This window comes from Vombatus ursinus, unplaced genomic scaffold (genome assembly GCF_900497805.2).
Source record: "Vombatus ursinus unplaced genomic scaffold, bare-nosed wombat genome assembly UNPS02011334.1, whole genome shotgun sequence".
Classification (NCBI taxonomy): Eukaryota; Metazoa; Chordata; class Mammalia; order Diprotodontia; family Vombatidae; genus Vombatus; species Vombatus ursinus.
Genome location: NW_020951112.1, coordinates 2,861,295 through 2,876,000, shown reverse-complemented (window position 1 = coordinate 2,876,000; position 14,706 = coordinate 2,861,295). Strand labels below are relative to the sequence as shown.

The 14,706-nt window shown below is 39.1% G+C and overlaps 1 protein-coding gene across 1 annotated transcript in view; it reads left to right on the top strand.

The window, feature by feature from the left end:
- ANO4 (anoctamin 4) overlaps nucleotides 1-14,706 on the top strand; it is a 416,340-nt gene that overhangs the window by 250,035 nt on the left and 151,599 nt on the right. Inside the window, exons 6-7 of the mRNA XM_027855801.1 lie at nucleotides 4,016-4,152; nucleotides 7,729-7,887. Coding sequence (XP_027711602.1) covers nucleotides 4,016-4,152; nucleotides 7,729-7,887 — 296 coding nt within the window. The remainder of the gene's footprint in view (nucleotides 1-4,015; nucleotides 4,153-7,728; nucleotides 7,888-14,706) is intronic.

The window sequence follows — 14,706 nt, the reverse complement described above, 5'->3', positions numbered from 1 at the left end:
TACTGTTGCTAATAGCTATTATATATATAGCACCTTAAAGTGGTAATGCGATTCATATGATTTATCTTATCTGATCATCTCAACAACCATGGAAGGTCGGTGCTGCTACTATCCCCATTTTACAGATGAGGAAACAGAGGTTGAGAGAGGATAAGATGACTTATGCAGGGCCAACAGCTACTCCCAAGTCTAGCACTCTATGCATCACACTGACCAGATGCTTTTCCCCAGAAGAAATGTGAATTTTCATGTCTGGGGCTGCCGAGTTCACAACTTGGAAGCTGAATCTCCTTAGATTGGCATCAAGATTTCCAAGGATTGCAGGAACTCGGAGTTGGAGGGGACTCCGAGGATACCTCATCAAGAATCTCTAACACGCAGTCATCCAAGCTTTCCTTAAACAAGAAGGAAGCCACCAACTTCTGATGCAGCCCATTCCACAGGTCTGGTTATTAAGGAGTTCTCCCCTATAATGAGTGAGAGCTGCCTCTCTGTGCCTTTAAACTATTTCTCCCAATTTTGTGCTCATGCCTATACCACACAACCAACTAAGTACCTGAAGAAAGCATCACGTTCCTGCTGAATCTTTTCTTCTATAGACTGAACATCCCAGTAATTTCAATTGATCCTTATGTAACATGAAAACCTTTTGACATTTTTATTGTCATGTAGGTACCCTCTAGGTTATCAGTGTTCCCTAAAACTAAAGAGGAAAAAAATCCAAAACACACTTTGTAGTTAATGCATCCCCATCAGAAGCACAATGGATGTGACTACAATGGAAGACATTGGTCTTCTGCTGAAGGGTCACCAAACCCTTGTCACCTGTCTTCTATTAGTCCATATGTTCTACAAAGCCATGTTGAATAGACAGTACAACAATTCCACTCTCAGTTGAAGCTATTGGGAAGATGTCAGTCAACAACTGTGTTATAAAGTCATTTATCCACTAGAAATGATTTATATGAGTGCTCAAATGGCACCCCCCTGACAATGACATTCTGACACTAGCATCGGGGCATGACGGAGAAGTGAAGGACCTTTGTCTCATTTCCCTTTCAAATCAGATGGCTGTGCGTTTAAAGCAGAGGGACCAGTTACAAGCCATCAAAATTGCAACTTCATGCTTCATGGGTCTTAGGCTAGCTCAGAATATACCATCATCCTCTGCAGAACTGTAGAAGTCATCATTATGGAAAGATTAAGAGTACCCAAGCAGTTTCTCCAGTGTAGGAAGATGATGAACAGCCTTGCTTTTGTATCCAGCGGAAAATTTTTATTTATCTCATGATTTCTGAAACAAACATGCTACACAGCTTTCTTTTTTTGTATTTCATATTTATATGTAAATTTTTCATTTACTCCCACTTAGCTTCTAGTAAGAATTAATTGAAATACTCTGATATTTCTTGAGAGAGAGGAAGGAAAGAAGGAGGGAAGGAAGGAGGGAGGGAAGGAGGAAATGAAGGAAGGAGGAAGACAAGAACACTTATTAATCTCTTTGTGCCAGGAACTATGCAAAATTAGGAAAATACAAATACATGACACAGTCCCTACTCCCAAGAAGTTTGCATTTTAATTTGTTGTTGTTCAGTCATGTCTGATTCTCTGTGTCCCCATTTGGGGTTTTCTTGGCAAAGATAATGGAATGGGTTGCCATTTCCTTCTCAAGATCATTTTGAGAGATGAGGAAACTGAGGCAAACAGGATTAAGTGACTTGCCCAGAGACATATGGCTAATGTCTGAGGTGTGAAGTTGAGTCTCCTTGACTTCAGGCTGCTTGCTAGCCACTGCACCACCTACCTGCCCCTTGCATTTTAATAGAGGAAGACAACATATAGCAAAGTAGAAGACAGGAAGGAGTGTTTTTGGTCTGGGAAGTCACAGGGATGGTGAGTGGCAATTGAAATGCATTTATTTGTATTTGTTCACTTTATGGCCTTGTTTCATTCTTTGTACTTACATCCCCATTATAGCACTTGAAATGTTTAGTAAATATTGTTGATTGACTGAGACTCATTCGGCAAGTGCATAAAGAATATACTTAAAAAATAAATGGGATATGAACACACAAAAGTTCTCAATATTCCAGTGGACCAGCGAGTTCATCCATTTGAATGTTTTCTCCAACATGAAGATAGCAATCCATCCATACCTACTCACTTGTGCAATTCTCCACATCATGCCATGAGGTGGCCACAAGCAAACCACAAATGGTACCAGTAAAAACAATTTTTTAAAATAAAGAAATGAACTTTGCTTCAGTTATTCCTTTGTCACTTACATGAGGTCTCCTCATATGATGAGATCTTTGCTTCCAGATCTCCTGAAGGGGTAGCTCCTTGCTTGATATCTTCAAGAGGAGGCCTCATGGTTTCTTGCAATGGGGATTCTCCACCAAATTGGTGGTGTTGTTTCCCCCTCTGAGATCCCATGATTCTCCAAGTTCTTAGAGCCACATCTGGTTGACCGGTGGAGCCAACAAATCTCCATGGAACAACAATGGGGCCTGTCAAAGCCATTTCTTATTCTATTTCCTAAATCAAGTACCGGAATTGCATTTTGACGGCTGAGTACACACACAGGGAGATACGAGTACAGTGTTTCTCCTCCTCCCTTCTTCATACTCAAAACTGAGCCCATTTCTGGACCAATAGAACTCTCAGATGACTCAGATAACCCTCCGATAAAGACATTGTGCATTTTTAGAGATTTTGCTCTCTCCTTAAAATGGATTCTTACCTTTGGTTTGTGTCCTTGACTTCCCTTGCAGTCTGGTGAAGCCTGTGGACTCCTCGGCATGATATTTTTAAATAATTAAAGAAAATGCTCAATCTTAGTTAAAAGCTAGTGAAAATAAAGATGCAATTTTTTCTCACATCCAAGTTTACAGACCACTTGAGAGTCCAGAGATCCCAGGTTAGTTAAGAACTCCTGATTGAAAAGCAATTTGGCCCAAGTGAATACTTACTTGTCAGGGTAGGCCAATGGTATCAATAGAAACCGAAGCCACTAAACCATAAGGATCCCTGCAGGCAAATATTGACTTAGAAAAACATATATTAACATTATCTATGTTTTATTGTGTTTTTATTTATTTTATTAAATATTTCCCAATTTCATTCTAATCTGGTTTGCCACACCAGGATTGTTGTGGCCCCTGTGGTTTTGCCTGTGTGTCTGACATCTCTGACAGAACTAATGATTCATGGGGTCTGGCTTTAGTAATGCTATTCTTCCTGTTTCATCTCACACCCTCATTGTTGCAGAGGACCAGGTTTCATTCTGTTGTCTTTTGAATAAAATGGTACCTCCTATCCCAACCACCCTGCATTGATGAAGCACCTACTATATGCCAAGCACTGTGCTATATTCTAAGGAGTCAAAGACAATGAATGAGATAATCTCTGCACTCAAAACTTATTTTTACAAGGGGAGGTAGTACATTCAGAGATAACTAAATATGGAATGTATGAAAAATAAATATAAGGTGAGTGGGTAGGGAGAGGAGAGGATGGCAACTGAGAGAATCAGGAAAGGTTTTTGGAATGGGCAGAACTTGAGCTAAGCCTTAAAGGGCATCAGAAATCCAAGAGGTGGAAGTGGGAGGGGAGAGCATTGTCACTTTGAGAGACGACCTGTGCAAACACATGGAGGTGGGAGAACAAATGTCACGTATGGGGAAGATCAAATTGGTCTGTTTGACTGGAGCTCTGAGTACACAAAGGGGACCAATATATAATCAGCTTGGGAAAGTAGACTGGAGTCAGATACAGAAGGGGTTCAGGGGATAAACAGAGGAATTCATATTTTTCCTCGAAATAATAGAGAGCCACTGAAAGTGTCTGTTTTATTTGAGGATATTTCTGAAAACTTTGCTGGATACATAGGGCTGAGATTCTGTCACCCTCATATCTATAATTGATGGGGAAAATATTTTTAATTGTCTTTGTAAAGTCTATTGATTTGTTCAAAATGGATGCCTGAATTTATTTCCCTTTATTTTCCTTTCAGTGGCCAAGGATGTCAACATTTTTTTTGATGAATTAGAAGCTGTCAATAGTCCTTGCAAAGATGATGATTCCCTCCTTCACCCTGGTAACTTGACCAGTACTTCAGATGATGCAAGTAGATTGGAAGCAGTGGGAGAGGTAAGACTTAGCACAGAGAGAAAATGTAATTCTTGCCATCAGGCCCAACAGCACATGCTACCTTCTGTACCCTCAGCAAAAGGTGAAAATATATTTTTCTAGTGCTCAATATATGCTGCGTCTATGGGCTCTTGATCAATTAGAATTTCTTGGATAAATGTCGAATTCATTTGAAAATGGAGAACATTTTATTTGTGAATTAGTGTTCATTTTTTTTCCTCTTAATTGACTCCTTTTCCTTCCTTTTTTTTATCTTATGGTCATTTCCAAATATGTACGCTTCCCCCTTCTCTCACCACCAACACTGAAGCCATCTTTGTTATAAAGAAAAATAGGTAGGATTGACAAAGCATGTGACTGACATGCTTCTTCTGCTACCCGTCACTCACCTCCAGTAAAAAGAGGAGGCATGTGTCCTTTATAGCCCTTGTTCTCTGGAACAAAGATTATTTATTGTAACGAACCTAAATTCATTTGCTTTCTTGATGTGGTTTTCGTGACCCTCATTGTAGCCATTTTCTCCTCTTGGTTCCATCTACTTTGCTCTGCATCAGTTCATGTAAGTCTTCCCATACTTCTCTGAATTATTAACAATAATTATTATTATTATTATTTCTTACATTACAGTAATGTTCCTTTACCTTCATATATCATAATTGGTCCAGTCATTTCCCAGTGGATGGACATTCACTTTTTTCCAGTTGCATGATTTTGCTACCTCAAAGAGCGCACTATGAGTATTTTGTTTTGTATGGGGGTCTTTCTTTCTGTCATTGATCTCCTTGAGTTATATGCCTAACAATGTGGTCACAGTGTCAAAAGTATGAACAACTGAGCCATTTTCTTGCATAATTCCAAATTTTTTTCCAGATGGGTCATGAATAAATTTACAACTCCATCAAGTATATTAGTATTCTTTGATTGTTCTAAAATTCATTTATTTACTTTCCCTCTGTAATTTATAGACTAGGTATGATTATGAAAACATTTGTATGGTAACTACTTTTCAAAGAATAAATGCACAAACTCCTTCCCAGGTAACCATTCAACCAGTAACCAATCTGGAGAGGCAGATAGTATAGTGGATGGAGAACTGGGTTTAGAGTCAAAGAACCTGAGTTCATGTTCTGGGTTTGCCAGTCAATTAATTTCCCCATGAACAAGCATTTTAAGTGCTTGCTATGTGCCAGACACTTAAGTGCTAGGGACACAACAACAAAAGTGAAACAGTTCCCTGCTCTCAAGGAACTTGCATTCTAATTGGGGAAACTTACTAATTGTATTACACTGTAGTTTAAGTTCTGTTTTTTCATTGTGTGATGTTGACCCAGTCATTTTGATTATGGAGGCCTAAGTGGCCAAATGAAGAGGTTGGACTTAGTGACCTCTAAGGACTCTTCCAGTTTTCTCTCCTATAACACGATGGAAAGAACCTTTGAGTTGGAAATATAGTCAATTAGTCCCATTCCTATACCTAATAAAATCAAGTTTACATGAATAAAGCTTCTTTTAAATGAGTGTTTGTTGGTTGACTATTTGATTGTTCTTTGTAATAAACTCTACCAGAATAGGATATAAGACTTGGAACTCTTAAACTTCTTTAGTACGCTCCCACATATGGGGGATAATGATTTGCCCTTAAGGGCAGCTAGGTGGCGCAGTGGATGGAGCTCCAGCCTTGGAGTCAGGAGGCCCTGAGTTCAAATCCAGCCTCAGGCACTTACCCCCATCACCTTACCAAAAAGCAAAAAATAATAATAATAATAATTTACATATGTTGTTGTTTAGTCACGTTTGACTCTTCATGACCCCATTTGGGATTTTCTTGGCAAAGCATCTGGACTGGTTTGCCATTTCCTTCTCCAGCTCATTTTACAGATGAGAAAAGTGAGGCAAACAAGGTTAGATGACTTGCCCAGGGTCACACAGCTAATAAGTGTCTGAGGCCAGAGTTGAACTTAGGTCTTCCTGACTGCAGGGCCAGAGCTCTATCCACAATACCACCTAACTTTTCATACAACTCATACATAATAATTGTTGTCTTACGGTTGCCTATATTTCCATGTGCCTGTGCAATTGAGAAAGTCATTGCAATTACTGTGTGAATTAGTTCCATCTGTCTGATGTCATTTTGGCAAAATAAATATTTGCTCGACTGTATGCCCCATTACCCTGATTGTGTCTATATACCACTATGATGAATATATGTAATGAATTTAAGTAATAAGAATGGACAGTCATTGGAAGACCCATCTCAAATGACTTTATTATTTACCTTCTTTGAAATTTAGATAACCAAGTATGCAAGTAACTAGCATTATGCCAATTTGTTTTCCACCACTTTCTTTTTTTTTTCTCTCTTACCTCAAAAATGATCAAACATATATACACTGTTGTGGAGATGTGGGCTTATTTAACCATTCTGGAGAACAATTAGTAATTCTTCAAGAAAAGTCACTCATTTGCTCATCCTTTTTGACCCCACAATTATACTGTTGGGCAAGGAAGTCAGTAACAGAAAGAAATTGTCCCCAGATTCTTATTCCAATCTCTTCTCCCAATGTTAAGTAAAATTGCTGCCATTTTGGAATTGATCTTCTAAAGTTCATAAAACATATCTCCTTATTCTTGAATTACATGAGGGAGATTGCAGTTTAGAGATTCTGCCTTCAAGGTGCTGCCCACCTACCAGCAGCTAAATGAAACCTTTCCCGAGCCCCGCAAATGGAAGTCATCTCTCCCCTTGAGTTGGTCATGGCACTTTGGCCTCTCCTTTGAACTACTCATCAAATTCTAATTTCAGTTACAAAGAGATTGGGGGGGGGACTGTAGGTGTGAAATGGTATATAAGGTTCACAGTGCATTTACTCTGTTGTTTGGCTTTGAATTACTGCTTTTCTTTGTCATAGGAATGAGTTTAATGAATGAGGGTAGGGGCGGTAGTTTCAGGTAATGACTGTAGTATGAAAACAAAAGACATCAGTAAAACTTACAAAAATAAGTAAAGTCTCTCTATCTGGGAAATTTGATTGTAGTCTGCCAAATTTTTAGCAGCCCTACCTTTAGGGTTTTATCACTGATGCATTCAATGACAGTGGACTTCAGAAGCCAGAAAAAATCATACTGATCTTTCTAATTGTTACACATGGGTATATGTGTGTATATATGCACAGGGTGTACATGTACATACACGTGGGTACATATATGTACATACATGTTTGTATACATGTGTGTATGCAGCTACATATGTGTACGTGTTGTATAAATTGGGAGAAAAGCCTTTATTAACTACTTACTGTGTGCCAAGCACTATGCTAAGCTGAAAGGATATAGATAGAAAGGAACAATGGTCTATGCTGTCCAGAAGCTGATACTCTTAATTGTGGGAAACACGTATAGGAGAGCTCAGCTGCAGGGTGGGCAGCAAGTTCCAGAGATCCTTAGGGTATTTGTATTGGAGTGTGTGTGTGATTTATTCGTATTTCTTTACTTAACCTCAGAATAAGTTCTCACAAACACCGAGTCTCAGTTTCTATGACTGATTAAATGGATTCCTTTTTTTTGTTTTTTATACAGGTAGCATCAGAAAAAAACAGATCCAATGGACTTTATTTTAGAGATGGAAAATGTCGAATTGACTACATCCTTGTGTATAGGAAAACCAACCCACAGACTGAAAAGAGGGAGGTATTTGAAAGAAATATCAGAGCAGAAGGCTTGCAAATGGAGAAGGAGGTAAGTGTTTGGATGGAAGATTAAAGATATACATATAGTTCTCCAGAGAAATGATAAGAACATTTTTAAATGAAAAGAGGGCACTCTCATTCATTGTTAACTGCTTCATTTGGCTGTACTTTACCAGTCTAGAGTGCTTAGAATCATGGCACAGTGTGAAGATTGCTGTGCTTGGAGTCAAAGGACCTGGGTTCAAATCCTGACTCTCCTACTTATGACCTGTATAACCATGGGCAAGTCTCTGGGCCTCCATTTCCTCATAAGAACAATGGGAAGGTTGGACCAGATGGCCTTTAAGGCCACCTTCAGCCCTTGATTTATGATCCCATGAAATGCATTCTGGCAATGAGCCATTGTCTATAGAAACTTCCTCTGTCTGCTTTTCCATGACAGAGTCAGTGAGTGAAAGTGGGCTGCTCCAATTCCATGGACCTTTGGCCGGGTGGCATCACATATTTATTCAGGCTTGGTCTCTGTTATTTGCACAGATGGCAGGGAATTAGTAGCAGACACCAAAGCAGCTCCTCTAAGCTTCCCGCAGTGTTGAGCCTCCATCTTTGGAGTGAAGAACGCAGCTATAATTAGGGTAGGGTTACTGGAGTTTTAGGTGTTAATTAGGTGGCGATGCAGCATGCTCCCTTCTAGAGCATGGGTTCTTATTCTTGGCTGTATAAACTTGTGTTTTTAAGAGTATTTGCATAAATGTATTTCAGTGTAATTGGTTTTCTTTGTTATCATATTTTATTTTATGCATTTGAAAATGTTGTTCTGAGAAAGAATCCTTAGGTTTTAGCAGACTATCCAAGGAGTCTGTGATGAGTTAAGAACCCTTGTTCTATAGCCTGTCTTCAGCCTGTCATCTCTGAACTTCATCTCCAGTGGCTCCTTAACGTGCCTAGCCAAGGATGCCACCCCTCAGATTCTACTGTGATGTCTCCAATGAAGAATCCATCTTCCCTGACCACTGCTCTTCTCTGTCTGCTCCTTCTTACTGAGATTGAGGCATAGGGTCAACGACTGCTGGCAGTAGCATGGGAGTGCATCCTGAACCCTCTAGAGGATGGGAGGCTACATGGTACAGTGCACATCAGTGAGTTTGCAGTCAGAGGACTTGGGTTTGAATCTTACCTTTATGGGTTACTGCCTGTACAACCTTAATCAAGCCTCAGTTTCCTCTTTATCAAATGGAGGTGTTATACGAGCAGTCTCTTAAGTACTTTCCAACTCTAAATCTATAATCGAAGGTGCTAACAGCCTGTCCTCTTTGCTGGTTGTCTCTCAATAAATTTTCCCAAGGTACAAGAATATAGAGTTAAAGCTCTTGGTTTTACTTTTGTTGATGTTGGCTGCTTCAGGTGCTTCATCTTTGTCGTAAAGGGGATATAGCCAGCCAAAATCCATAAACAGGATCTTGGGACTCTTTGGGCAAATAGGGATTTTGGCCAGGTTGGAGAAAGGGCCCTAGCAGAATTATCCAAGATGTTCTTCCTGACATGGACACTTCAAGGTTTCTAAAAACAGAAGAAGAAAAGTGAGGTGACTCAAAGAACTTCTGGATATTTGTGGCCTTTTGGGAGAAGATAATCCTTGCTAGAAGATTCATCAGTTTAGAGCTGGAAGGGACTCTATTAGTCATCTAGTCCATTTTACAGGTGAGGAAACTGAGGCATAGGGAGGTAAAGTGACTTGTCCAAAGTCAGAAAAGTAAGATCACAGATTTGGACCTAGAAGAGACCTGGGAGGTCATCTAGATCAACCCCCTTATTTTACAGAAGAAAAAACAGAGGCCCAAGGAGATTAAATGACTTTTCCAATGCCTAAGAAGTCAAACTTGCCTGCCTGATATGATTTTATGGAGCAACATGGCATAGTAGGTGGGGCTTGGGGCCAGAAGGACCTGGATTCAAATACTACATCCAATGCTTACTAGATATGTGAGCCTAGGAGAGTCACTTAACATATCTAGGCTTCAGTTTCCGCCATCTGATGGCCTTTATGATGCCTTCCAGCTCAATCTATGATCATTGCCTCAGGATAGGAAATCTCCTGGAACATAAATCTATCATTTTTTGAGTGATGTAGGCTTCAAGAAATCCTTTGTTATCCCCATTGATTAATCCTTGGTAAGTCTTGCTTTTGAGTTTTTGAAATCACCCCTGCCTTCTTGAGTGACGTAGATATTGTTTGTGCTCGTGCTTTGCACTTTCTCTCATCTTCTCCTCCCTCTTCTGATTTCCTGAGTTTTCCCATTGAGGAATAACAACCACCCCAAAAAAGCCTAACTCATCACACCCTTGATTAGTGACTAATCATTTCCTCCCTCTGTTCCTTTCTGAATCAAAAGATCATGGCTTCTGTTTAAACGAAATCGCCTTTTCTGGATCCACAAAAGGTTTGTATTCTGGGGACCTTCTGGTCCCCAGAAGGATGTTAAATATTTCATCATGCAACTGCACTTTTCAGACATAGGGACTCCTTGGAGGTCTCATAAGCTTTATTTTGTGACTTATCAGGTGAGGCTGAATGAATCTTATGCTTCCTGAGTAAAGAATGCTGTTCAAAATGTGACAAATTCAGAGTCACATCTCAGGGGTGTGCTGCTAAATGTTTTCTTTTCTTTTTTAATTATTATTTATTTTTAATCTTCTTTTCTTTTTAAATTTTGATTCCAGATTCTCTCTCTCCCTCCTACCTCTCCCCCAACCACTGAGAAGGCAAACAATATATCAGTTATACATGTGAAATCTTGTAAAACATATTTCCATATTAGCCATATCACCAAAAAAGATATATATACACACATCTGTGTGTGTGTGTGTGTGTATATATATATATGTATATATATATATGTATATACATATTAGAAAATTATACTTCACCTTGCATTCAGAGTTCATCAGTTCTCTCTCTGGAGGTAGATAGTATTTTTTTTTATCATGAGTCCTTTGGAATTGTCTTGGATCATTGTATTAATCAGAGTAGCTATGCCTTTCACAGTCAATCATCATTGTAACTGTTACTGTATACAATGATCTCCAGATTCTTCTCAATTCACTTTGCATCAGTTCATATAGGTCTTGCCATATTTTTCTAATGCCACCCCCTCATCATTTGTTACAGCAAAATAGTCATACTCAATCACAATCGTATGCTGCAATTTGTTCAACCATTCCCCAATTGATGAGCATCTCTTCAATTTCTAGTTCTTTGCCACTGCAAAAAGAGCTGCTATAAATATTTTCATACATTTAGTCCTTTTCCTTTTTCTTTGATCTCTTTAGGGTATAGACCTAGATTAAAGGGTATGGGCACAGTTTTATAACCCTTTGGGCATAGTTCCAAATTGTTCTCTGAAATGGTTGAACCAGTTCACAACTCCACAGTTTATTAATGTACCTATTTTTTCCTCATCCTTCAAGCATTTGTCATTTCTAATAGGTGTGAGGTGGTACCTCAGAGTTGTTTTAATTTGCATTTCTCTAATCAATAGTGATTTAGAGCATTTTTTTCACATGACTATAAATAGCGTTGATTTCTTCTTCCAAAAGCTGCCTTTGACCTTTTACCAAGTGGGGAATCGCTCTTAGTTTCATAAATTGGACTCAGTTCCCTTTATATTTGAGAAATGAGGCCTTTAACAGAGAAAGATATTGTAAAAGTTTTGATTTTACTTCACTGTCTATGGTACCTCTTAAAATATATTATCTCTTGTTAATCTGATTATTTTGATAATCTGATTATCTCTTTTAATTAGGTCTGTTTCTGCTTCTGCTCTGAGTTCATGATTGCTATGCTTCAGCTGAAGCATAATTAGATTCTGCTCCAGAGCATTATTTTAACTCTATGTGTGTCTTTCTGCTTCAAGTGTGTCTCTTGTAAACAACATATTGTTGGACTCCGGTTTCTAATCCATTATGCTCTCTGCTTCTGTTTTATGGGTATCAGGGGTGAGGAACCTGTGACCTGGAGGCCACATGTGGCCCTCTAAGTCCTCAAGTGTGGCCCTTTGACCAAATCCAAACTTCACAGAACAAATCCCCTTAATAAAAGAATTTGTTTTATAAAACTTGGACTCAGTTAAAAGGCCACACGTCTCCTACAGGTCACAGGTTCCCCACCCCTAGCTATAGACAATCAACAGAACATTAAATCACATCTTTATTTGTTGCGTTTAAAGGTGCAAATACACTGAAAATCTAGTCTTAGGAGTCTTAGGAGTCATATGACCTAGTACCTGCACATCCCTCTAATTGTCCCTTCAAAGAATTTGCAAATACTTTGGGATGCAGTTACTAAGCTTGCAAGTAAGGAAACCAACATGGGATCCAAGCATCTTAGATTTAGAGTTGGAAGGGTCATCCAGTCCATGTTTCTTATGATAACAACTACTCTGGTAGTAAATGCCATGCCACCTTATTATATTATTATTTAAGCAACCAGTCGTTAAGCATTTATTAAGTGACTCCTGTATGCAAGGCACTGGGGATACAAATACAAAGACTGAAACAATTCCTTTTCTCAAACAGTTTCCATTTTAACAGAGAAGACAAAAGATACATATATAAATATCTACAAAACAAATATAGAAAATAAAAACAAGGTAGTTACAAGGTAGCCACCAGCAATTAAGAGGATAAGAAAAGGATTCAGGTAGAAGGTGGTACTTGAACTGCATCTTGAAGGAAGAAAAAGATTTTATGAGACAGAAGTGAGGACAGGGACAGCCAATGCAAAGTCATGGAAATATGAGATATAGTTGTGGGTAGGGCCACTAACCAATCATTAAATCAATGGACAGGCATTCACTAAGCACCCACTATGTGCCAGTCACTTTACACATAGCTAAAACTATAAAGGATACTTACAAAAGGTAAAACAAATTACACTAATGTGAGCTTACATTTAATAATTAATACCTGTTATTACCTTCACATTATGATATGCCAATAACTTTTTGTATATTTTTATTACTCTGGAGGGTAAAATATCCATTATCATATCATTAGCGGAATGAGTATTGCTACTTTGTTGTACTACATATCCTAATTACTTGCAATTCAGCAAACCTGTCTTAAGCACCTACTGTGTGCAAGGCAGAAGGAAGCAGTGTAGCCAGCCTTGGGCCTTGGACTCAAATAGACTCTTTGTTCATACATACCGGCTTCTTCACTCTAGAGAAGTCACTTAACCTCTAAGAGGCCTAGGCAACTCTCTAGAATGAAAAGTTACAGATGAATTGCTAGTCTGTGTTATTGGAGGGAGTTTTCACACCAGGAGTTCCCTGCATAAATGGACCCCCAAAATGTGTAAGGTAAAGTGGAGGATAAGAATTACAAAACCGGGGGAAAAAATTAGCCCTTGCTTTCAAGGAAATTAAACGCTATTGGTGAGGGATAAATGTAGACAATTACAGCGCATGTACGTAGTGCTTCAGGTAGGAGAAATCAGTAAGTACTGCAGGGGCAAGGGGGAAGGTAGGGAGGATGAGAGTCAATCTTGTGTGAGAGGTGGCTTCTGAGCTGAGTTTTGTAGGAAACTAGGAATTCTTGGTTATATTCTGAGCTAGAAATAGAGCAAACAAAAACATCAGCATGGTCAGCTCCCAGCCTTTGCCTCTCTGGTGGTGTCCAGCCTCTTCAAGCATAAGGATCCCTTTTTAACAACCCTGGATTTCACAAGCACACGCCTTTCTCTCCTGTATGGCCCATGCGAGCATGCACACATATATAAAGAGTACAACACTACATCATTATTAATATTCACTGATTTTGAAAATACAGATTGATAAATTAGAAGAACAAGGAAGAAATTACCTCTCAGATCCTTGGATCTGAGGGGAAGAGGTCATGACCAAACAAGTCATAAAGAGGTTCACAGAAGGTAAAAATGGACAATTTTGATTACATGAAATTAAAATGGTTTTGCACAAGTAAAATCAGTGCAGGTAAGGAATTCAATAGCACTTTTAAATAAATGAGTTTATTGTCTATTAATTGCTATAGCATCTATATACATTTAGGAAAAGGCAAAAAAAAGTAACATGTTATTCATTTGGTCTGAATCATTTAATGAAATGACTAGTGTGCACATGAGTGTGTAGACCCCTTGCATTTCCTCTTTGGGTCTCCAGGAGTCCAGTGACCCACAGGTAGAGAAACACTCTTCCCCTCCCAAAGGAATTGACTTGGTATTTATCACAGCCAAAGATCCCAATAATACCTGTGAAACAGTGGGAAAGAACTCTGGTACTTGAATCAAAGGACTCAAGGTGTAAATCTCTGATGCTTATTCTCTGTGTAATCTTGAGTGATTCACTCCCCTGCCCAGTCCTCAGTTTCCTGATTTGTACATGAAGGAGTTGGAGTAGCTGGGCTGTGAGGTCTCTTTCAGCTCTAGATCCATAACCCTTTGATCTCATTAGGCCTCAGCTTCTTCATCTGTCAAACGAGGTGGTTGAACTAGATGGCCTTTGAGGTCATATGAGATTCTGTGATCCTATGAAGGAAAGTAGCATTGTAGACTGAAAAGAATACCAGTCCTGAAGAAAGAGGACTTGGGACCAGATCTTACCTCTGATACACCCTGTGTGACCTGGGACAAGTTACTGACCCTCTGTGGACCTCAGTGTCCTTTTTGGGGGTTAGACTAGATGATGTTTCCAATTCTAGATCTCTGAACATATGGTCCTGTCATCACACGGGGAGAACTTTAAAGAGTCTGAATGATCTTGGGCTTAGAGACAGACCCACGATTACTTTTTTAAAAATTTTAAATGCATTTGCCCTCATGATAATACAAACATTTCTAACATGACCACTG